The sequence below is a fragment of the Conger conger genome, chromosome 15, assembly GCF_963514075.1.
Source record: "Conger conger chromosome 15, fConCon1.1, whole genome shotgun sequence".
Classification (NCBI taxonomy): domain Eukaryota; kingdom Metazoa; phylum Chordata; class Actinopteri; order Anguilliformes; family Congridae; genus Conger; species Conger conger.
In genome coordinates this window covers 14,297,363-14,321,867 of record NC_083774.1, presented here as the reverse complement: position 1 = coordinate 14,321,867, position 24,505 = coordinate 14,297,363, and the positions used below count along the sequence as shown (strand labels likewise).

Here is a 24,505-nt window from a genome sequence, read left to right as displayed (position 1 = left end):
CTGGTGACTGGTGACACCTCGGGCCCGCGGTCGGGGGTATCGCGTGACGCCGGCTAATTCACACCCTTCCCGCGTAACCGGGATGCAGATATCGCGCATCACTGACGTACCGACCGGAGCGTCAGGAATGCTCTTCGGAAAGCTTGACGAGGCTGCTTATACTTTCACGGGGAGTCAAACGAGCTGTTTGGAAAGTTTGCGGTCTCATTTGTCTTTTTTTTTTTTTGTTCTTTTTTAATCTTGGAATGTGTTCTTATCACGCTTTTGCTCCTTGGCTTTCAGCAGCAGTTTTTGCGACTTTCCGTTTTTTTTCCCCCGACCTTGAGGAAGACTTTTTTTGTTTTTTTGTTTTAGGCAACGTGGGGACCAAAACAACCGACTGTCTCGTTGCAGGTGGATGAAATAGGCAGCGCGCTCATTACCTGTCCGGACGGGTCATGGTGTAACTGAATTGACTCCCATTAGCCCTGATTGGATTGTAATTGCTTTGGCAAGGCAACAGCATGTGCAAGATGAGCTGGCTCACTGCTCCCTCTAACTGATGGTCTGCATTGGTGAATTAGGTCCATTCAGTGAACATCCTTCAGCAGTGTTTAAACAAGGTTCCTCTCCTGTGGTTTCAGCACTGCAAGCCTTTTGAGTGGGATGGCAGTCTGGGCTTTTATGTAATAGGAATTGTGATCAGATCTAGGTTGAATAATTATGATTATAAGTACCTTACCTGTGTAGACACCAGCGAAATCCCTGCTGATTTATGATAATTAAAAAAAACTATTTTCAGAACAAAATATTTGGTGAGTCAAACAAAATATATGAATTTGTGGCTTCAATGATTTCAGACACAAAAAGTTAAAGTTTACGCTGGGGCACAGTTCCCTAACCAGTTTTACAAGCATGGACACGTCTCCAATGTGTCTGAAGTGTTCTGTACCCAGAATCATCCGTTTCCATAACAGGTGGGCTTAGTTACACTAAGTGCATATTGGATTTGTAGTTCAGTTACGAAGTTGGCTGTGGTCCATTATGCAGAACATTACTTGGGATATATACTTTCACTTGGAGTAAATTATGATTTAACAGTTAGCTGAAATGTTGCTGCCTTTAATATAGCAAGTATTGTTTTTGAAGTTTTTTTTTTCTCCATAAGAACATAAGCTAATTCCTTTCCTGATTGCTTTACCTGCTTTAGGCTAGCTCACCAGCATCCATACAAAATTAGTTTTTTATGCAATCTGTTGCTTTTACTCATTATGTTAAAAGGAAACTTACTTAAATGCATACACTTCAGCTATGTTTTAGTACAACTTTTAGTCTGAACTTTGTGTGCTTATTTGTGTTGAATCTATATCTAATTTATCTGTATTGCATTGTAGCACAACCAACTATTCCATACATTCTGGGCACTGGAGGCTAGCAGGAATTAATTTAAATAGGATTGCAGTTACAGGATTATCAACATTTTAATTAAAAGCGAATGGTCTTCATGGTTCTGGACAACCACCTACACTTGCTTTGAAAGCATATAGGGAGACAAAAAGAGAATGAAAAAAAGTCTTTGATTATGGGAGTTGGAAATCAAGAGTGTTCCTCTGGCCGTAGTGAGGGGGGCGGGGGAGTCACACGGTGCACGTGCTGGGCTTCCTCCTGGAAGCAGATGGCGGTTTCTCCGCTGTGAAAGCGGGGCTTTCTGGCTTTCCACGTCACCCGCCTGCTCAGCGGCAGTATAAGGAGATAAACAGTAAGGCGTTTTCCGCCAGGGTGCTCCGAAACGAAGCGAGGCTGCCGGCCCCGCTCGGAGGTCAGGGTGCTTTGGCGGTGAGGTCTGATGGATTTTGATGGATCCTACGGCGCCCCAGATAAGCCGCTCCTTCGCCTCTCCGGGGTGGCCCGAGAGGGGGCTGAGTGGTGGTAAGTGAGAGCGGGTCTCGGCTGCTGGAGACGGTGAAATCGATCGGCGGGGGCACGGCGCTCGTGCGCTCCCGTGCCCTGAGAAGGCCGATGCGAAGCCCACGCGCGTCCGTCACCCCGTCAATGGCCGAGCCGCGTGGCGCGTGGAGGTGCTCTTCTCACAGCCTCTGAACGCCTCCGTGGTAGAGTCTTTTCATACCCAAACATTCTAATCTTCCATAACAATAACTTGAACAATAACGCCCATAACTCCATTCTATAACTGTAATCTTCCATAACAATAACTCCAAAAATAACTTCCATACCTCCATTCTATAACTTTAATCTTTCATAACAATAACTCCAACAATAACTTCCGTAACTCCATTCTATAACCTTAATCTTCCATAACAATGAATGCCAAATTTGAATGCAGCCACAGGCACTGGAAAGGGAAGAGAAGATGCAGAACACGCAGTAGAACGAGAGGGAGACAGAAAGGGGAGACAAACAGACGAGAGCGATCTGAACGGAAGTCTTAGCGTGGTGAAGGAGCTGATCTGTACGCCTTCTTCATTTCACTCAGCTATCCTAACCGGGATATGGATCCAAAGCTCCTTAGTTTCGTCTCCAGCGTCTGTGTGCACTGAATTAGAAGAGGCGTTTAAAGCGCCAGCTGAGAAAAGCTAGTCTTCATAAACATTTACTCTGGTCTGGCCCCGAGAGGGCCTGATGGTGTATTGATGGGGTATCGATCCAGTGAAACTCCATCCCCCTGCTTCTGGTGGGCTTGTGCTTCAGAGGGGCGAATGGGGCTGTTCTCTGCTGCTGGATGTGCTACTCATCCCTAATTTCCCCATCCCCTATTTAACAGGTTTGGAAAACCAGTGACAGGTAAAGTATTGGAGGGTGGGGGAGGGGTAGGAAACTATGGCCTCTGTAGCATTTACGTACCTCCTGTGTGTATGTGTGTGTCTATGCGTGTGTCTATAGGGGTTTTCCCTAACAGGATGCACTTGAAAGTATTAAGCTTAAAAATGTCAAAATTTCTCCCAAACCCCCATCTTCATTTAGTTTCTATGCATATTTCCTATTATTAAACGTATCCGGAACAACCCATTAAATATAGATATGACATGCTATATGGACATACTGTATACTCAGTGACAACTTTATTAGGTAGACCTGTACACCAGCTTGTTTTGCTAATATTTAATCAGCCAATCATGTGGCAGCAACTAAATGCATCGAAGCATGCAGACCTGGTCAAGAGGTTCAGCTGTTTTTCAGACCAAATGTCAGAATGGTGAAGAAGTGTGATCAAAGTGATGTTGAATGTGGAATGATTGTTGGTGCCAGACAGGGTGGTTTGAGTATCTCAGAAAATGCTGATCTTCTGGGATTTTCACACAGAACAGTCTCTAGAGTTTGCAGAGAATGGCGTCAAAAACAAAAAACATCCAGTGAGCAGCAGTTCTGCAGACAGAAACACCTTAATGAGAGAGCTCAGATTGGTCAAAACTGACAGGAATGTGACAGTAATGCAAATAACCTCACATTACAGTCTACTCTAATAAATCTAATAATACCTAATAAAGTGCTCACTGAGTGCATATTTGTACAGTACTCAGAGTTTGCTGTGTATTACATGTTATAGTACCAGATAGACTTTTAGGTAGCTCTGCTGTGGTTTGAGATTTGCAGGTTACAGGTTGCAAATCATGGGTCAGGAATTTTACTTTTAGATGTTTGAGGTTTCTGTGGGCGGCAAAGCAGTCACCTCTTTTTCTGCTATCTTACACATTCAGCCCACATGCCAGGGGCTTTAGGCTGGACTCTCACAGCGAGCGTCAGTTTATTCAGCTGTGTGTGCAGAATTCACGTGCTTCAGAAAGCCCTTTCTCTAAAACGCTACATGGATTAGTTTGAAGTATTTTCGTAAATTTGCACCTCAAAGCAGATCACATTTACACAGCTTCGACCTGATTTAAAACTTTCTTGGCCCGCTTTTTCATCTTAAGATGGTGATTGTTGTTTCTGAGAAGTGGGTGGATTTCATTATGTGCTGCAGGAACGTTACGCATGTCTCTGAATCACTCCGCTTTCGCTACAGATTTTGATAGCTGTAATTTAGCATCTGTGCTTCACAGCGCACAGATTGCGGATTGTTTATGAAGTGCCTTTGTGTTTTTAGACTCTTAAGAGGTGCATTTCCATGCTGAGTGCTGTACTGTAGGCCATTGTGTGTGATTAATTAATAATCCTTGTTTCTTTTGTGTGTTTTATTGGCATTACTCTCACAGAAGCATTTTCCTGTCTCATACACTTAGTTAATTATGGGTGATGTTCTGTATCTTATCTGTATTCCAATGCGTATATGTGCATGCTTACATATAGCAACATACACTATATAATTACAATATACTTAAAAGTTATCATGCCAATAAATAATAAATAGATTTGGATTGCATTTTCATAAATCAGGCAGACAGTTTTACTCACTATAAACTCTAAAACGTGTATGAATTAAATATATAAAACATAAATCATGGTTATTCTGTTAATACAAAGCTAATAATGTACAAGTAAGCAGTTACCTGAACAAAGCCATAATAAATGGTGAGTAACCACTTATTACTACTTACATCTGTAGTTATAAAGGTGTTATAAATGAATAATTGGTGTTAACTTGCCCTTAATAACACTGAAATAACATGTTGCCAAATAAAAACAGCTGTGATCAAATCATCCACCTGACTTGATGTGGATTTGTGGGCCACGTTGAGCCGGATGAAAATCCTATGTTCTTCTATTTTTTGAGGGCCCCTTGAATTGTCCTAGCCCCCCTCCCCCCGCCCCTTACTGAGAGTCGCGAGAGCTCTGTTGCTAGCCAACAGGGGCGACAGGACTATTATAATTCCATAAGCATGAGTCATTTGGGGAAAAAAAGGAGCTCCTTTAATCCGCTTCCTGTCTGTCAGAACCAGATGCAAAGGCCGAGCTCTCTGCTCCTCAGGAGATAAAGTTCAATCAGTCTTCTCTCTCTCTCTCTCTCTCTCTTGCTCTCTCTCTCTCTGTTCTACCCTCTGTTCTTTCATTTCCTACCTTGCTCTGCGCTCTCTCTCTCCTCTGTCAGTTCACTTCAGTTTAAATGCTTCATTGGAGAGACATATCGTGTGGTGCAGACATATGCTGTGCAGCTTGTGTGTGTGTTGTAGCAATTATATTTCTAATGGCAAAAAACCCCCAGCATTCACAAATGATAAACAAAAATAACAATGTTGAGGAAGACTAACAATTCAGATATAACGGCAATAACGAGAACTACAATCGGTTAGTAACAGGGGTCAGTGCTGTATCTTAGCCTAGTTGTTGCAGGTAGTTTCTGTGTTTGTATTGTGCTGGCAGATTGATGGAGCACACGTTTGGGTACGGTATTCCGGAATGTGTCTGTGTTTCTCACATTTAGTGAGGAAGTGAAGCTCTTAATCTGCAGCCTCTCTGCTCTGGGTTACTACAGAGACTGGTGCCAGCTGCCCGCTGCAGCCAGGCTATGCCCTCTGACTGCATCTCCTCTCGCTCGTGCCCCCCTTTCTCCTCTCGCCTCTCTTTCCTCCTCTGTTACCTACTAATCTCTCTCCTTTTCTGTTTCTGCACATCCCTCTCCATCTCTCCTCATATCTCTCATTCTTGCTCCCCCCTTCTCTCGCTCTCCGCCCCCTTCCCTGCCCTCTCCCCTCTCCCCTCTCCCCCTTCTCTCCCTCTTTCTGTCTGCCTCTTTCTTTCTTATTCACTCCCTCAGTTCAAATATTCAAATATGTTTTTTGGCATGAACGCACAAAGGCCCAGTCATTTACATAAAATGTAAATCAACAATAACAACAATTTCAACTACAGAGGACAGGCAGGAATATTCTCTCTCCTTCTCTATCTCTTGGCTGTTTTCTCTGGCCTCAGCACAAATCACTGCAGCACTTTGAATGACTGTGTACCACCGTTAGCCATGTCAAACAATACTGCTTTCATATCGGTAGATTCCGCCCTCAACAAATTCTTGTCGTATTTTTACACCATAGCAGACTGCAAAAAAAAGACAAAACAAAAAGGACAGACTGACTTTGCTCGAGGATAAGCAATACTGCTATTACAGATTAGATTAAACTTCACCAAAGTAATTTAGGCTGTTGTCTTTGAAATGGTGGAATTTTAAGGGCGGCCTGTAGTGTAGTGGTTAAGGTACATGACTGGGACCCGCAAGGATGGTGGTTCAATCCCTGGTGTAGCCACAATAAGATCCTGCTTAGCCTAATCAACTCTACGTTGCTCTGGATAACAGCGTCTGCCAAATGCCATTAATGTAAGTCCAGTCTGTTTTTGCGTAGATGTGAAGCTAGTTCACACTTTGATACTTATCTCTCACATTGACCTCTTGCCCCCAGTGATTCCATTAGTCATGGCTTGGCCATGCTCAGAAACTGGAGAAGGCAAACCAGTGTTCCCGCAATGCAGTGTCCTGTAGTCATACCTATTCCCAGAGACAATCGCTAAGTCTAGGATACCATAAAAGGGGAATCTGATGGGCATGGCTGATCAGAACATTTATTGAAGGGTGGCTTTTGGTCTCGTATGTATTTTTCCCCTCGAGTTTCAGATGTGTCCTTGGTTTCCATTGTGAAGTTAAACAGTGTTTCTCATTCTTGGCAGGCTTGAGCCGTGATGAGGAAGATAATGACAAATGCCGGTAGGGGGCGTCCTCCCTCTAGTCCAAATAATGGGGACACTGTGCTGTAGGAGACGCCGTCTTTCGGACGAGACTTAAACCAAGGTTCGGACTCACTGTGGTCATTAAAGATTCCAAATTCCGACCTGGCTCTTTCAACCTACCACCTAATTATCCCCTGATTCAGTTGGCAAAAAACATTGTTCTCTCCCTCTCCACCACAGCTAGTGTGTGGTGAGTGTTCTGGTGCAAAATGGCAGCCATGCATCACATTACATTACATTAATGGCATTTGGCAGATGCTCTTATCCAGAGCGATGGACAGTTGATTAGACTAAGCAGGAGACAATCCTCCCCTGGTGCAATGCAGGGTTCAGGGCCTTGCTCAAGGGCCCAACAGCTGTGCGGATCTTACAGCGTGTACCTTATGTACCTTAACCTCTACGCTACAGGCCGCCCCCACAACACGTTGGTGGTGGTTGAGGCAAGTTTCCCCCTCATCACTTTAAAGCACTTTGACGGTAAAAGTACTATTCTGTATAAATGTAATGATCCGTCTGTGTTCCTGACTGCAGACGGGGAGAAACAGGCTGAAGGGACGGACGCCAGCCGCAAGAGGGACCCGCGCTCCTCGGCCGGCCAGCGCAAGAACGAGGATGCCGGAGACAGCCGCGAAGAAGAGCCCGCGGTGAGTCACGCCCGCCGCAGTACCCAGATCACACACAGGGGGCGCTGTTTCCCAAGTACCCAAGCACCCTGCTGTTTTGGATTTCCAGTTAATGAATCGGGAGATTGATGGATTCGTTACTGGCAGATTGTCTCCTCATTCACTGGCTGTTATTGGACTTGCTCTCATCATTTCTCCATCGCTGGTCACTTGATTCAGTGCAGAAACAGTACTGGGAAATAATCCCACTACATTTTACATTTTACATTTTAGTCATTTGGCAGACGCTTTTAATCCAAAGCGACTTACAAGTGCATAGGTTCTACCATAAGTCAGAGCATCACATCCAGAAACTAGCAAAATACACAGGAAATGCTGTTCTAAACATAGTTGTCATCAGAAGTGCATTATTTTTTTTAATTTTTAATTTATTTATTTTTTTGGGGGGGGGGGTTAGACAAGGATAGGGATATCAGAAAGGAGGGGCAGGGGAAATCAGGAGGGAGGACTAAGGTAGAGTTTGAAAAGGTGGGTTTTGAGTCTGCGTCGAAATAGGGGGAGGGATTCTGCTGTTCTGACAGTGGTAGGCAAGTCATTCCACCACTGAGGAACCAGAATGGAAAACAGGCGTGAACGTGCAGCTCGACCGCCAGGTGCACGTAGAGAGGGAACCGTAAGGTGACCAGAGCTGGCAGACCGGAGTGGTCTAGCTGGGGAGTAGGGAGTGATCAGGGATAGTATGTAAGGTGGGGCAGTCCCCTTAGCAGCCTGAAATGCCAACACTAGGGCCTTGAAACGGATGCGTGCGGCAATAGGAAGCCAGTGGAGGCCACTATATCCAATGTCATCACAACGGCATAGTTTTCACTGTTACTTAAGTCGTAAGACAGTCGGCTTGGTTGCTTTTTTGATTTCTCATTACGCTGCTGAACGGCAAGATCAACTGGACAGAATTTATAGTCTATAGCGGATTATTTTATTATTAAATGACGTTGGCCATCCAGTGGAGTATGCAGAGCTAATCAAACTGGGGCCAATCTATGCCTAGATCTTAATTATAATCAAACACAGTGCTCTGTTTTTATGTGTACTCAGATTAATACATAAGACCTTGATATTAAAAAAGGGAGGGGAATTCGTAAGCTGTAATGAAAAAAGATTAGATGGAGAGCAGGAGTATTTGGAATATGTGGTATATTTTGCTGATCATTTTTCCTGATAGCTGTATGCCAGTGCAACAGCTATTTGTAACAGAAGGTTAGCTGATAACTCGGATTGATTTTTCTCAGGTACATTATCAGATCCCTGTCCCTTTCTTATGTTCTTTTCTGATATTCCTTCTGAAAAGTTGTCTTTTGGGCCAACTTTCCTGCTCTGAAAATTGGACATGATTTGAAAATGAACAAGTAATTCTGACTAATTACACGCAGCCTCGGATAGAAGACGTGGAATTTCCCTCAGTTATGTGGAAGTAAACAAATGGGGATATTTCTTAATGTACTTCCCGTTGCGAGATGAAAAAGGAGAACTAAAGCGGTCTCATTAAAGGAAAACATTTTTTGCAGCTTTATCATTGGAATTGATAGTTTCCTCTTCAGATAAAGCATAATAACTTTCAGTTTTCGCATTATGAATGGCTCAGACAAAAATGAGAAAACATTTGCGGGGGGGGGAGGGGGGGGGGGGCTAAGGTGATGTTGTGCTGAGCGTTTTTTCAACTGGTTGTGGAAGTAGCTGAGGTGACATTAGGCGTGACTGCTGCAGTGCATGCTGGGCAGCCAGGCTCATGAGACTGCCGTTAAAGGCGCCCGCTGTAGAGACCCTGGGTTTACGCCCGCGACTAATATCAACCACTCAATTCACTCCCTCCTTTGTGTTCCGAGCGGGGGGGGGGGGGGGGGGGGGGAGAAAGGATGAAAAGGAGATGTGGAAAGAGACTGAGGCGCGTTTTGGGGCTACGCAGAGTTTTTATTTGCCGTGCAGCCCCTCTCTCTGCCCAGGTGCCCTGCAGGAGAGCGTCAGGTGACTAACGGTCACGCTGAGACCCGCGGCGCATCACCTCCAAACACCTGCGAAGGGCACGGTGTGTCCACTTCTCTCTTTCCCTCTCTCTCTCGCTTTCTTTCTCTTAATCTCTGTAGCTTTTTTGCTCTCTGTTCTACTCTTTCTCACCTCCTCTTTACTTCTTTTCTGTCTTGCTGAAGTTCCATAACCCCCGCTTTCTTTCTCTCTCCATCTCTCACCGACTCTTTCTTTGTTTCTCTCTATCACTCTCAATGTAAGGATTCAAGGATTCCTAATGACTGTTAAAATGACATGAGTAATTCAGTGTTGCTCTCCCTCTCAGTCTCTCTCTCTCTTTATCTCTCTTTCTCTCTCTCACTCCTACTCAGTTTAATTCCATTCAAAAGGACGTATTGGCATGTAATGTGTTTATAGTAGACCATGGCATAGAAAGCAAAGACATTTGCAGGGGAAAACACATGAACCACGTAATCACAGACACAAATGGATTCAAGGGATATGGTGTGGACAATTTGTAACCCCTTTCAGCTCTTTTAACCATTGTATGAGCAGTCAGTAATGTCCAATACTTTTCTGCCCGCTGCTCTCTATCTATCTATCTATCTATCTATCTATTTGTCTGTCTGTCTGTCTGTCTATCTGTCCCTCCCTCTGTCTCCATCTCTCTACTTTGTTGCTTGTTCTTTCAACCCTCAGCAATGGGGCTGGAACTGTCTCATTAAGCAAATGGAGGATGGAGGACAGATCACTCCTTCTGTCTCTCTCCAATACATGGCTGGGTTGAGTTACACCCCCGGGGGCCAGATCTGGTGCCTAACATATTGGGAGGGGGATAGTCACCATGCTGGTAGGTTTCTGGAAATGCCTCCATGTGATGACACTTCTTCCCAGCTCAGCAAATTATGGCAGTAGAGAAGGTGATGCCATTCTGGAATGTTCCACCCTGATATACTCCCCTGTAGGCTTTCACTCCAACCATAATGAAGAAGAAATCTTGAGCTGCTAATTAGTAGAAACAGGTTTGGCAGATTAGGGTCGAAATGAAAACTCACAGGACTGTAAATCTGCAGAAACAGGGTTGGGAACCACTGTAGGTTTTCACTCCAACCCTAACAAAGAATAATTTTTTTGTGTTCTGTGGATCAGGGGATTGGTCGGTCACGTGACACATTGCCAGGGTTACCAACACTGTGCCTTGTATAACTGCCTCCAACCCCCCCCCCCTTTTTTTTTGCCTCATTGCCACCATTCCAACAAAATCAGATCATCCTCTCGAATCTGCACTGAGGCTACGGTCACGTTCGACATCCCTACCCACCTCCCCCCCCTTTTTAAACATCATTTAACATTTCAGAAATTATTTTCATATCAGGTCACCGAGAGGCAAGTGGTACTGGTAGAGCCTACAATATTCCTGCCTCACAGGGGCTCATGCGTGTAATACGCTGAGGGAAGAATGTCATTATTTCCAATGTAATGGAAGGGCTCTCTCTTACTAAGAGACACACTCCATGAACAGCAATACAGGAAACCAATAACAAATAACCACTTCCCTCCAGAAAGGTCTGGATGGATGCACAGCCCGTAATTAAGGGTTTTAAGTGGGGTGGGTGAAATGTTCTTTTACTGAACTCTGCTCCTGTCTTTTTCCTCGAAGGGCACGATTGTTATATGCCCCGGGTTTTAAAAGATGACATGCAGTTTAGAAAACCGTGGTCGGTCTGCCTGTGGCACACCCTGGACTGTTGCGCCCCGTGATATGAAATCTTTCGTTTTTTATTGGCCGTGATTGGATGCGGCTCGGGTAGAATGCATGGATGTTGATCTCTCCATACCCGCCCCCTACGATGATTGATGGCTTTGGCGCGTGTTTTGAAAGCCAGCTGTGGTGCTATCACTGTCCACTTAGACACACTTGTGCCGCACTGAATAATCCATATGTACTGTGCAGCGGCCAGAAGCTTTGCCTGCCAACCCTTAACAACTGCACTGCACAAAGTACATGCCTAGCTGGGTGTGCAGGAAGATAAGAAAAGCCTCTATGAGTTAAAACCAGTGTGCTGGCGGAATGAAATGAATGAAAGGACTTGCTTAAAAAAAAACACAGCTCTGGATTCATCTGCAAAGGTTGTGTTTTTTCTTTTTTTTTAAATCGCACTTTAATCCTCAATTTTGTTCAACCTTTATTTAAACAGACAGTCCTATTGAAATCAATAACCTCTTTAAGATGGGCAGGCTCACCAGAAGGGCAACTCAATATACACAGAAGATCTGTACAATAACAGCCATTGCCACCTGGAATTCAATCAAGAATTGAGAGTGGAGATAACGTAACACCACTTTGCTATCTCTGCGTTTTTGCTATCTCTCGTTTGATTGGATAGCACTTTTTCTTTATGTTGACTGCAGGTTTCTTTGAATCATACTTGTCCCTTAAGATGACTTCTCTTTGCGAGTTTAAATGAATTTGACTTTAACCTGAAGATGGACATTGCAGTGTCTTCCTGTTGCCCCGGGCAACTGTCACCATTAATTCTGCTTTCACTTTTCCTTCGTTCTAATTTCCCCGGGCCAGCTGGGCTTACTCTTCGGCTACACATGGAGGTGTCGGGTAGGTGGAGTTGGCATTATGTAGAAAGTAAAAAAAAACAAAACGTAAATAAGGTGACTTTGAAGTTCACGCGATGATTTAGGGCTGTGTCATATCCTCGGCAGGCTGGGGGAAGGCTTTAATCACGGCCGGTGGGCTCGCGGCTTCTCATAAACAGAAGCGTTTTTTCCGGCCGCGCCGTTAGCCTTAGATTTCTTCCAGGGCCGTAAATATCGGGCGTTGTGGCCTTGTAGGTGCTTTATGGCCGGCGGGCCTGAGGCAGGGTCCATCCCGTCATGCAGAACCACCGCCCCACCCCCACAGCGATGCCTCTCAGAACACACCTAATAAATACGTTTTCCCCCTTCCGGGACCTGGGGGCGGGAGGGGTGCGGGTGTTAAGGCGAATGCCCGCCCGGTTTACGAGTCCTGGGCGACCTCGGCTCAACCCGTCAGTTAAATTGCAGTTTTCACAAGGTGTCTGTGCTAGCCGGCAGGACTCGTGTTATTTATCGTGGTGTCCTCATGAGGTGTTGGTTTGACTCATTACGAAAACCCCTGACCCCCTGCCGTGTTCGCTTGAAACCAGCGAGTCATCTTAAGGGAAAAGTGCTTTCAATCCAAAAAGAAGTAGAAGAAAAAAAAGATAAAGCTTCCAGGATTAATCCATCAACGTATATTTAATCATATGACTTTCTAGCTTAAGTTGACTTGATGTTTTTTTTTCTCTTCTGAAATTCAGGCTTTGAAAATGCGAGCGTTTGAGCTCTACTGGGGACCAGAGACAGAGGCAGACATTTTAATGCAGCAGGGTCCTATTTTTTAGACAGGGGTCAGTATGGGTTGTCAGGCTCAGGGTGAGCATAATGAGCAGGCAGGGAAGAAGCTGTTTGCCAGTGTTTGAAGTTCTGGCACTCTGAACTAAACAGAACAAAGCCCCAGTGTATTGGTCTGTTCCAGTCCACTTCAAGCCCTGGTACTACTCTGCTGAAACAGTCTTTTATGGTTGGGTAGGGGCAGACAAGTGTACTGGGAGGTCAAAATAAGTGCCAGTATGCAAGAAAAAGTCACAGTACTCCAAAGAGTGACAGGTAGAAGCACCAGTACTGCCTACTAGCCCTCTTCAAACACTGGTGTTTGCAATGACTGTGCTGTAAGTGCGGCCTTTTAATATTCTGTTTTATATTTTCGAGGTATTCTTGGTCTCGATTTTGATGGTTTACCACAGCTGTGCAAAGTCCTAAGCTATTAGACACACAGCATTAATTAATTAAAAAATTACCTCCGTGCTCATATGCGTTTTCGTGTATTTTTGGAAACGTATTTTATGTACTTTAAGGAAAGCTGATTTGTCATCTGGCCTGTTTCCTTCATTTTGGTGAATTTTTTTAAAATCTCTCCTCAGCGTTTGTTTTCTGTTGCATCTGAGACCAGCTTTCAGTGCACTTTCCAGCCATTTTGTCTGTTAATTTGCTGTCCTTCTCCCCAGCTCTGCGACACATTGGTATTCCATCCAGAGCCAGTGCTGCTTGCCACATGCATTTCTGCTGGCTGCACTGTGGTCAGCATGTCCTCATAGGACTGCCTTGTGCATGAATCTGAAAGATCTTTGCCATTTTTTAACCACCCCTCCCTTGCTTTTTTTGGGGAGCGGGTGGGGGCTGTAAATAAATAATTTAAATATGTTCCCCGTCAGCTCATTGGAGAGGCGACTTACTGTAAACTATCTTTCATGCCAAAATCCTGCACGCTGAGCTGCTTCTGGTTGAATATTTTATCCCAGGAATGTGCACCCCAGCTGGGTGCAGTAGGTTTATTTCTCGTTTTGGGGGGTTTGTGATTTTCCTGAAGTGCGGGCGGCGGGTTTCTGGGGCTGTCGGAGCTCCAGGCACTCGCCTCATTCCGAATTTGTGCCGTACGATCACCTGATGTGAATACTTCTCCCTCCGAACCCCCCGGGGGAGCCACACCGTACCCCCCACCCCACCCTGGCGGTAACGCAACTCACGAGGTCTTCCTCGTAAATCCAGTCGCCGAGGCGATTAAAAATGTTGGCGCTGCAATCCAACTGACAGCACATCGAGCATAAACGTCCAGCGACCAAATTAGAGAACAGATCTCTTGATGCTGCAGTCTTCAAAGAAAAAAAAGAAAAGAAAAAGAAAACAATTTTTAGTCCGGAAAATACCAGCCGAGGTGAAACGCAAAAATAAATGTGACATGCTGGATCTGTGTGTTCTTTCCAAGGCTAACAGTCTGCCTTTTCATTAGTGTTTTAAATTCTCTTAGCCTTCATGTTGAGGTCAAGCTGTTATGCCGAAATGTCTGCTCTGTGTATACATACACTTTGTACCTCCAAATAACCCGCCTATTTGTACACTATGCTCATTCGGTAGGCCAGGTACGCCAACATTGATGTTTAGCACAGGGATTTATTGTGAGAGCAAAGAGAACTCCTATTTTGCGAAAATAGATGCTGTTTATAAATTTATAAATTAATGAATGGCCCTTTATGAATGAAAAAATGCAATGTGTCAATACCATACATATCACTATAAGAGGGTGTAGGCTTGCAGCTGGCCATTAGGTCAATACTACCATTGGGGAAATTGTAAGTTTATTAATAAATTATTGTATTTTTTTTTGTCGAGACGCTCTTTTTAACACTCTACAGACATACCTTTGTGTACAGGACGTGAGTGAGAGCAGCTTTTTAAACGAGTTCAATTGTTTCATTGGCGACGAAGGCCATATTGCAGTGTTAGTGTCCGCCTGCACACGGCTCCGGGGGCCTTTGTTTGGAGAGCGACGGTGAACTTGGGAGATTCCAACGCTATTCCGCTTCGGATTGCCATCCTTTGGATCGCTGCAGGAATTTCGCAGGGGAGCGTTTTCCTGGAGTTCCTGCACTAGAGATCATTAAACAGGCTGACGCTGTGCCAAGGCTGTGGCCCAGATCTGACCTTACTCACTCACTGCGATAATGCCAGCCATGCTAATCGCCCAGCTGCCTATCAGAAGTGCTACTCATTGAGAACTTTCCTGGAGGGGACTGGAAGCTCAGAGCCGGTGGGGAATCAGACGGCAGGTTAGTATTTTTATTCGATTAAATCCCGAGTCCTCGTATGCCGCTGATGCTAACGGGTAGGATTCGATTTTTTTTTTTTTTTTTTTTACCGTCGCAGTCGCTCTCCCTGAAGGAAAAGATGAGGTCATCCTGGCTCTCTGTTATCCCACCACCCTTCCGCATCAACTTTCAAGGCTTGCCAATTTGCTGCAAGATTGAAGAGCCTGAACTTCCCCTCCCCCTCCCCCGCGTCTGGCTAGAGCTTTCCTCGCTGAAGGCTGTTTTGTAAGCGTGCGGTGCAATCAGTCCCCATGGCGTGCTCAGTCCTCCCTGCGAAGGCATTATTGTTCTCCTCTCACCACTCTCTGATGCAATGCGAATCCCCCTCCCCTGACTCGAACGGGGGGATCTTATTGCCATCTCCTCAGGCCGGGGTTGGCCACCTCCAGCCATTTGAACGATAAAAAATTTTTTTTTACCAAACCCTTCTCTTTGGGCTCAATATATCGGCATTTACGAAATGTGTGGGAATAAGTGATTGGGCTTCTTATCAGAGTGAGAGAGAAAAATGGAGGTTGATTGGTGCTTGGTACCTGGACATGCAAAATGAAACTGTATAAAGCCCTGTGCGCTTTTCAGAACTTTCAGCAGTTGTCCTCCACGTCTTATAGAGAGAGGGACTGAGAGAGAGGAAGAAAGAGTATTTCTGGAGGAAATCCGAAATAACGAGACGACACAAGGAAGTTATATAATAGAAGGGATCGTGACAAATCCAGCTCAGTTTTCTTTGATAAGAAACCTTTCCCACCCCATATCTATTCCTTATTCCCATGCCTCTAAAGAATGACTTTGTGTGAAGAAGGGATGAGACATTAGGAAGAGAGGAAGAGAGGAGGGGGAAAATAAGATGAAACCAACTGCAATAATAAAAAACTGAAAGTATTTTTTTTGCTTCATCTCTGGCATCAGGTATTGACTTTAAAGAGAATGGAGTTATCAAGAGATTTGCCAGCCTAGCAACAGGGATGGCTTTAGAGTCATAAATAATTAATGTGAGAATCTCAGCTCAGTGATTCGTCTCCAGAGGGCTCGGAGGTTGGAGTTTCATCCTGGCAGATCCGGAGGGACAGCTACATTGTTCCCATCGTCGGAATAACTTTTTTTTTTTTTTCCCGGAAGGCAGGGCAGGACAGGAATTCTGAATTATGAATATTTCTAAATTATATCTCCGGTTACAGTACAGTACTACATGTGTGGTTTTGACTGCCTGCTTTGTCAGTTTTTTCACTCCTTGGGCCTTTGTAGATGTTACCTTTTAGTTCTGGCACTAGCATAAATTTCAACTTAAACTTGAAACCTTTTTTTAAAAGGGATGCATTGTGCAAGAGGAACTTTTGCGTTCATGGATTATTTATACCCTCATAGAATCATATTTCATATTGTAATTAATGACTATAGACTGCAAATTAGTCCCATACTGCTTTGTCATCCAGTGAACCGTAAAGGACAGCATTAAAATATGGTGGGAAATATAGATCTAATAAACAAGAACTGTCCTTGGAAATTAATACAATTTATTGATATTTTATATAAAAAATCCAATTGCTTCTATGAGGGCGAGACTTGTGTTTGATCCAATTGCAAAACATTTTGCCTCAACTCTGAGTCACTCATTTAAGAGACTGTAATGTCTTATTTATACCGTGCGTAAACTGCTGTTGTAACCTCGTATTGAAAAAGCATTAAAAAAGCACATTTTAATCTAAAATAGAAAGTTGGGTGGGGAAACATCAAAAAGTTGTTGTGGGTTCTGAAAGCAGGTAGTCTTTTTGGAGTTTATAGATGTAATACCGTTCTGGGCTGCCCAAAGCATTCTGGATCTGTCTGCGATACCCTGTTGTAGTGTAAGACTCAGAACCCTAAGCCAGTTTTGGCTGGCAGTGTGTTTGCAGTTTATAATGCCTCCTGTTGAAAAATGACCCCGGCTACACACTTCACATTGATTTTTTTTTTTTTTTTACCAGCCTCCTGGATCCCTGATTGATTTCCCCGCAAAACATTGATTCATACCCCCCCCATCCCACCCCCCAGCACCTTGCCTCGCTCTGAGAGCGCTCCCCCGTGCTTATTAATCCTGGAGGCCTGCTGCAGGAATACCTGGCTTCCAAGACATTTGTCCGTGATTCTGTCCTTCACTGCTATTGGGAATGCCCTTGTCCTCTGTAAGTCCTTTATTTTACACTGTTACTGTACAAGATCACTCCAGCTCAGCCGTGAGTCCTTTTTTACAGTTACTGTACAAGATCACTCCAGCTCAGCCGTGAGTCCTTTTTTACAGTTACTGTACAAGATCACTCCTGCTCAGCAGTGAGTCCTTTTTTACAGTTACTGTACAAGATCACTCCAGCTCAGCAGTCAGTCCTTGGGGTGTAGTGGGGTGTAGTTTATTATTTTTTTTGGTGACGGGGGTCATGTGAGGTTTTTGTGACTGACAGCAGGACACAATTGCTAAGAGACAGTGAAAAGGGGAAAAAAGCCTCCATCAAAGATAATGCAAGCGGCTAACATGGGCCTGTCTCTTGGCTCTTCCTGTTTGATGGAACTGTGGGAAGGGTATTTAGCTATGATGGAATGACGGCAGCATCGAGGGAATTGCTTGGTGAAGGGAAAGGGATGAAACAGTGACTCGGTTATGCGGAGGGACTCATGAGAGGGACACTCAGGGATGATGTGCAGTTTAATGGCGGAGTGAAGCGTACAAGTGGAGGAGGGATGGGTGAAAGAGAAGGCCGTGGTTGATGGGGGAATGGAGAGAGAATGGGGGGATGGAGAGAGAGAAAGAGGACTGTGGTCGATGGGAGAGCGGTGGGAGAAGACAGTTTGATGGAGGGATGAAGAGAAAGAGAGGACCATGTCTAATGGGAGAATTGCGGGAAGACAGTTTGATGGAGGGATGGAGAAAGAAGGAGCTGTGATTGAGGGATGGATGTGCAGGGGATGTGATTAGATCAGCCGAAGGTAAGGGAGAGATGTGGAGAGCAGAAAAGAATCACACATGCACCATGCAGCACTGCAGTGGATAAAATGAGTCTCTCAAAGGTTTATGTCTTCTTTTTCATTTTATCCAAAGCACATTTAGCTGATATGACTGTTTAGATGCATATTAATAGCATCAGCTTTCTGGAGGGGATGCCAGAGAGAGCTAATAATGGACTTGGTTTCTTTTCTCTTTCTATTTGACTCTATTGGAAATGATTATTTGTTTTTCAGAGCTAAACTTAGCCGGATTTATTTTTTCATTAGACAGGCAGCAAGGTAGATTTTTTTCACTCACAGAAGCTGTAGCCAGTCGTGATTGATCTGCTAATCGATGGCATTGGCCCAGGATTCTTCAGACCTGTTCTTCACGCCTCGACTGCGATCACGGTCATGTCAAGATGACCAATCATGAGAGTTTTATTTTTTCTTTCTTTCTTTCTTTCTTCTGGCTTGTGCTTGGAAGGTCAGTGTTGGTTCACCAGGGCTGGCGGTGTGATGCAGCAGCTGTTAGTAAGTGTGTTTTTTGTTAACATAGTTATGTCCTTTGTATTTATTTAACAACCACACCCTGTACCCAACAACACCACTGCTCCAAATCCCCCTGTCCGGCCCACCGCCCAAACAACCTTCCCCACATCAACCCAAGGCCTCCCCCCACCCTCTCATTCTGTCTCTTACTCTCTGCGCCGGTTCTCTCCCCGCTGCGAGCGGAGTTCTGCTCCAAGGACAAGACGACGCTCCGGTGCAGTGTCGGGCAGTCGGCCTCTATTTGCATAACTGTCTGACCCCCCTCCGACATGATCCCCAGGTGATATCTGGGGCGTAGCGTTGTGTGTGACTCTGCTCCGGGAGGAAACCAAGAGAGGAAGACTGGAGAAAGAGCCAGTGCGGAATGTAGAGGAGAGAGTGCAAGAATGAGAAAGTGAAAGAGGGAGACGCAGATGCAACCAGACAAAGAGAGAGGAGGAGGAGATGGCTGCTTTCTTTGACTGACCAGAGGCAGGCCTGACTCCCAGTTTATTTTCCGCAGGCCAGAAAGCACACAGTTCTCTTGCCTCGATTAATGCCTGCGTTTCATCCCAGTGAACCGTGACATCCTTGATTCATGTTCTGAGTCTCCTTCCACTGCATCCGGGCCCCCTACCTCTCACCCAGGAAGGTGTGGGTGTAGTCCATTTATGGGGTTCTGAGGTTTGGCTGGAGCTGTGTTTGCTTCAAGGTGGTCCTGGCCTGGTGTCCTAGATTCAGGTCCAGTTGGGCGCAGTTGGTCGGTCTTGGTCCTGAAAGCTTGTTGTAAAACGTTCTGTGTTATTTTAATCCCAACAGGGCTCATGAGTCCAAGAGGAATGAAATGTGCTCTCTGTAAAATATACTCTGCCAGAGTGGATTAAACACTGCTTTTACTGTGTGGGAGGAGTTCCAGCTGAATGGAGCTTTATGTAAAGGCTCAAGCTTTGGCTGATATGCCAGCGACTGTATGGTCAACAGCTTGTTGTCAACAAGAAGCACCTCAAAATGCAAATCCTGTCATTGCATAACAGCTGTGGCAATAAACATACAAACCATTTAACTCTATCCAAGTCTATGTTAACCAGATGGGCCCAAATATACTCTGTCAAGCAACAACTTACAAGATTATATTTGTATTCAACATTTTGCCTGGTAGAAATCAACTACGAGCCACTGTTTTAGAGTCTTTAATTCTGGCAGCAAACATGCAGCAAACATTTTTACATTTTAAACTTGTCTGGTTTTGTAGACTCACTGTAAACAACCTCCAGGTACAGGGGCTGTATTATTCTTCGGTTTAAAATGTCCTGTCCTGTGTCCGCTGTCGAAGTCTGTGTGTAACCTTCACATAACAAGAAGGATTTTAGATTTTTTGTTCAACGGAAAGGTTCAAGTTAATGTCTTTATAAAAACAAAAAAGAAGGGGCAGGGTTGGTGAATTTCCCGAATTTATTCCCCACAAAAGCCACCGGTGGTACAAAGCGGCCATTTCTGTAGGGACGTGGCCCTTCAGTGAGAATCCCTTCGCACAGTTCATGGTCGTCCAGTGGATTTGGAGCGCAAAGATTCAAGATACAAAAGCGTACTGTCTGAAACCTGCACGTTTTCCATTGTCACCTGGAGACTGCATTTAGCCCTCGTTCATTAATTAATTCATTATCCTAACTTGCTTATCCTGAACAGGGGGGCTGGAGCCTATCCCAGCATACATTGGGCAAAAGGCAGGAATACACCCTGGACAGGTCGCCAGTCCATCACAGGGCACACACACCATTCAAGTCACACACTCATACCCACAGGCAATTTAGACTCTCCAATCAGCCTAACCTGCATGTCTTTGGACTACGGGAGGAAACCGGAGTACCCGGAGGAAACCCACGCAAACACGGGGAGAACATGCAAACTCCACACAGAGGGGTCTGGCCGACCGGGATTCGAACCCAGGATCTCCTTGCTGTGAGGCAGCAGTGCTAACCACTGCACCATCCGTGCCGCCCATTTTGCCCTTGTTCTGTGTTTAAAATACAACTCTGGGAAGGGGTCATTGTTTTATGTCCTATGTTTAAAATGTGAAAGGGGTTGTGGGGAGATGTGATGGGACTCTGCGGGTAAATGTCAGAGAGGAAGGCATATTTTGACAGTGAACATCTGGACTCCCTGTGAGATTTTTAGATTGCCTTTTCCCTTGCCTTGATGGGTGCCAAGGGGGGTAATGGGAATCGGGGATCTGTACTGTCTGTAATCAGAGCAGCTCCAACATTTCATTCATCTCTGTACTGATACAGCACCTCTATCAGTAAGCCCTGAGACAGGCCCAGAGCTCCCATAAACCCACACAGGTAACTATGCTTTTGCCTGTCTGAACTATACAACACACTAAAATGTGGAGTGAGGAATTTGTTTTGGTCTGGTCTTTTTTCCCCAATTTAGTGTAATTAACAGAACATAATAACTTAATGTAATTACAAGAACAGGCCCTTCAGCCCAGCAATGCTCGCCTTTTCCTACCACGAAAGTGCACTTAGTTAACCTGAAATATATAGTGTCTAGCACCATATCAAGCTTGATCAGAGATTCCTGCTCCACTACATGACCTCCCACTTAAATTTCACTTTATTTGTAGAATTTCATTAAGAGGTGCTGCGATAAAGATGCTTCAGGAATATATTGGAAATTTATTGGAAAACTGAGCCTGAACCCCAAAAAAAACAGTGAAGTTCAAAACAGTGGGAAGAGAAAGAATAAATCCTCTGCTGATTGGCCCAGTGTCAGTATACATAGATGCGCTCAATGGTAGTCGAGAGGTCATAAGAAATCTATCAGAGCGAATAACCATGGTAGTTCGGCATATTATAGCCCGAGGTGTTAAACTAGCCGGTAAAATACACAGTAAAGAAACAAACAAATGTACATTATTATGCTCATCGAGAAGAGCGAGGTGGTATGTCATGGTCTTCAGGTTACATCATGGCATGGGCTTGGACTAGGAGAGGGTCGAGGCATGACCGATCGAGGAGAGGGCTGGCCCCAGGGAAAATGCAGCAGAAATCGAGCCGGGCTGGGAACTAGATGATTACGATGTTAAGTTTCTGCTCGTGTAGGGACCTGGCTGTAATATGCAGGAGCCCCAGGGCTGCTATGGAAGCATGTCTAAGCACATTTAAGTGTGAATAAAAGCATGCCATAAAGCACTGAGTGGCTCTGAATAAAACATAGCACGTCTCCGTTCACACAGCCACCAGCACACCTCCGGATGTAAATTTGGTATATCTTTGACACAGCAATTCCCCAGGATCCATCCGATATGAACGAGAGCGTGAGAAGGAGAGAGAGCACAAAGGAGAGTGCATGTGAGAGAGAGAGAGAGAGAAGGAGCCCAAGGGAGAGCATGAGAGAGAGCGAGAGCGCGAAAGATAGAAAGAGAGAGAGCTTGAACTCATTCCAATCCTTATTTTTCTCTGTTTCTTTCCTTTCCTTGCTCCCGACCTGGAAATTGATCAAGGTCCGCCATCTTTGAGGACATTACAACCCCTTAAATGTTCTTTCTTGGAGCTAGAAGTAGAAGTTAGGAATTCCCAATCTTGCTTTTTGAGCAAAAAAACATCAGCGCATGTATAAGAAAAACCTGACGTATAAATGCTTGACCTGTCGATTTATCTGCCACACATCTGACACATATGTAAATCATGTGGCTACGAACTGACGTTTGAAGGAGCAAGGCCATTCCATTTTCCTAATTCACGTTTTCTCCGTCTTTACTCATTTTTCTTTCATCTCTTCCTGTTCTCTCCAGATGGGTGAAGCTAGGGGCAAGACATCACCCAGGTGTGTTGGCTGCATTGCATCACCCAGAATGGTTGAAAGGGTGAAAAGTGCCATGGGAGGTTTTATAAATGGCTTGAGAGCCTGCCTACCTTTAGACTGCTCTCCATCTTTTCAGTTCAGTTTTCATCATGTACTAGCCCTGTGGTTGGCACTGAAGTGAAGGACGTCCACATTGTGTGTTCAGGCGTAGCTTACTATGGAGGTCTGTTTCCGGAGGCTGGTGCTTTATCATGCTCCCGAAATTACTACAGCAATTCAGTTGTCTAGCTGGGTGCATAAATGAGAGGTTTCACACCATTTTAACAATGTGTTTTGCAGCCTGACGACATCACATGAGCGCAACGTTGTTTTCACAACATTCCTCAACCTGAAATAATTATTTGGCTTGCTGGGTTGCCCATCAGCACGCCGGGAACTAGCTACTTTGGCTTCCGGAGAGGGTTTGGGTGCGTGGGTGTCTGAAGAGACCCATTTTATCATTTTTATGTGCCACATCGCCCCCTTTGACGGAGAATCTAGCAGTACATGGACGACCTCTGTCTGGCGTTTATGCAGCCAAACAACCGTTAACAAGGCAAATCAGGTTCTCCATGAACGATGACGGCTGCCTGAGAAAAGCTTCTCTCTCTCTCTCTCTCTCTCTCTCTTTCTTTCCTGTATGCAAGAAATAAGAAAACAACATGGTGGCAGAGTAAAGGCGATAAGATAAATATTTCTGTGCTCTCCGACCTGATGCATTCACGGCCAGGGAAGAAGAATTTCACTTTCAGGGTGGATTGGAAGCATGCAATAACGTCTGCATGGGGAAAGAGGGAGTGAGAGAGGGCTGAGAGAGGGCTGAGAGAGGGCGGGGTGGAGGGAGTGTGCTCTTGACAGGGTTGCAGAACTGATGTGACCGGCCTCACCCACTCTGTTCATCATTTTCCCAAAACTGCCCTGGAAGATGATTAAAGGTCCCACTGGCAAGCAAACACTCCTGTAAAATATCATTTATCTCCTGCGCAGTCCCTGTGCTCAGTAATGGAGGAACTTGGACAGGAGGATGTAGCCAATGGTGACCAGGAGATGTTATGGGAAGGACTGTTTGATGCATCACGTTCTATTTTTAACCAGTGTTATATTTCCTCTGTCTATATATTTTTCTCAATAACTCTTTGAGGTGAAGGAAGATTTCCATTTTACGTTGATGTATTCTGACTGTAATAATTCTGAAACTGTAGCATGAGAGAGCGAGCAGCAGACAACCCAGATGTAAATACCTACTACAGTTTTACAGGTTTTTTTCCAATCCCATATCTAAATAATATCTACATGTTATAAATAATAAGTAAATATGATCATCTCATACCTGACATCATTGTTCCTGTTGATTTACATTTTACGTCAACGCTGCTTTGGCAAGACTATGTCTAACTCTGCGACCATTCCAATAAAGTGAATTTGACTTCAAACTGCGTTTGAACGCGAGAGAGGGAAATGGAGGAGCTGATTTAGACGGTGAACAGAAAGCGGATATGGATTTCCCAACCACCCTGGGCCCTCTTTGATTTTTTTTCTAGCAGAGATAAAAGGAGAAAGCCTGTCAATGTGGTACAGTCATTCCCTGGCCAAGAGTTCACCTTAAGGTTCTCTGGCAGGTTCTTCTTTGGCATTGTGTTTTAAACACGAAGACTTAAGTGGCAGTCTGCAGTGTTCTGGGACCCCGCTGAATGGCTGGGTTACGCGAGGTAAATCTGGATCACTTGTCATGCAGGCTCGATCAATTCAACCTCCAGTCGTTGCTTTATAAGATGGGTTATGGAACATCCTTTATCTGCCTTATTCATATACATATTTTAGTACAGTGTAGTTTTACAACTGTTTTAATTCAAGGGGTTTCTGGGCAGGAGTGCAGGAGAGTGATTCGGGAACCTGGGGTTGAGTGGTTGCATGTTTGACTCCCAGGTGTGGCACTGCCTTTGTAGCCTTGTAGGTACTTAAACCCCTAATTGCTTTTGTAAACCTCCTGCAGTGTAAACAGGACAGTGTGCACGTGCGCCTGTGCGTTTGAGACCACACCACCCACTGCTTCATTTCACTTATGATGTGAATAAGTATTTTACCCTTATCTTTACTGAAAACATTTAGGGCTAGATGTACTAAGCCTTTTGTGACCGATTTCATAGCTGACATCAT

At 44.8% G+C, this 24,505-nt stretch overlaps 1 protein-coding gene across 1 annotated transcript in view; it reads left to right on the top strand.

Annotated features, from left to right (window-relative positions):
- b4galnt4a (beta-1,4-N-acetyl-galactosaminyl transferase 4a) overlaps positions 1-24,505 on the top strand; it is a 152,709-nt gene that overhangs the window by 41,740 nt on the left and 86,464 nt on the right. The window contains exon 3 of the mRNA XM_061222114.1: positions 7,183-7,295. Coding sequence (XP_061078098.1) covers positions 7,183-7,295 — 113 coding nt within the window. The remainder of the gene's footprint in view (positions 1-7,182; positions 7,296-24,505) is intronic.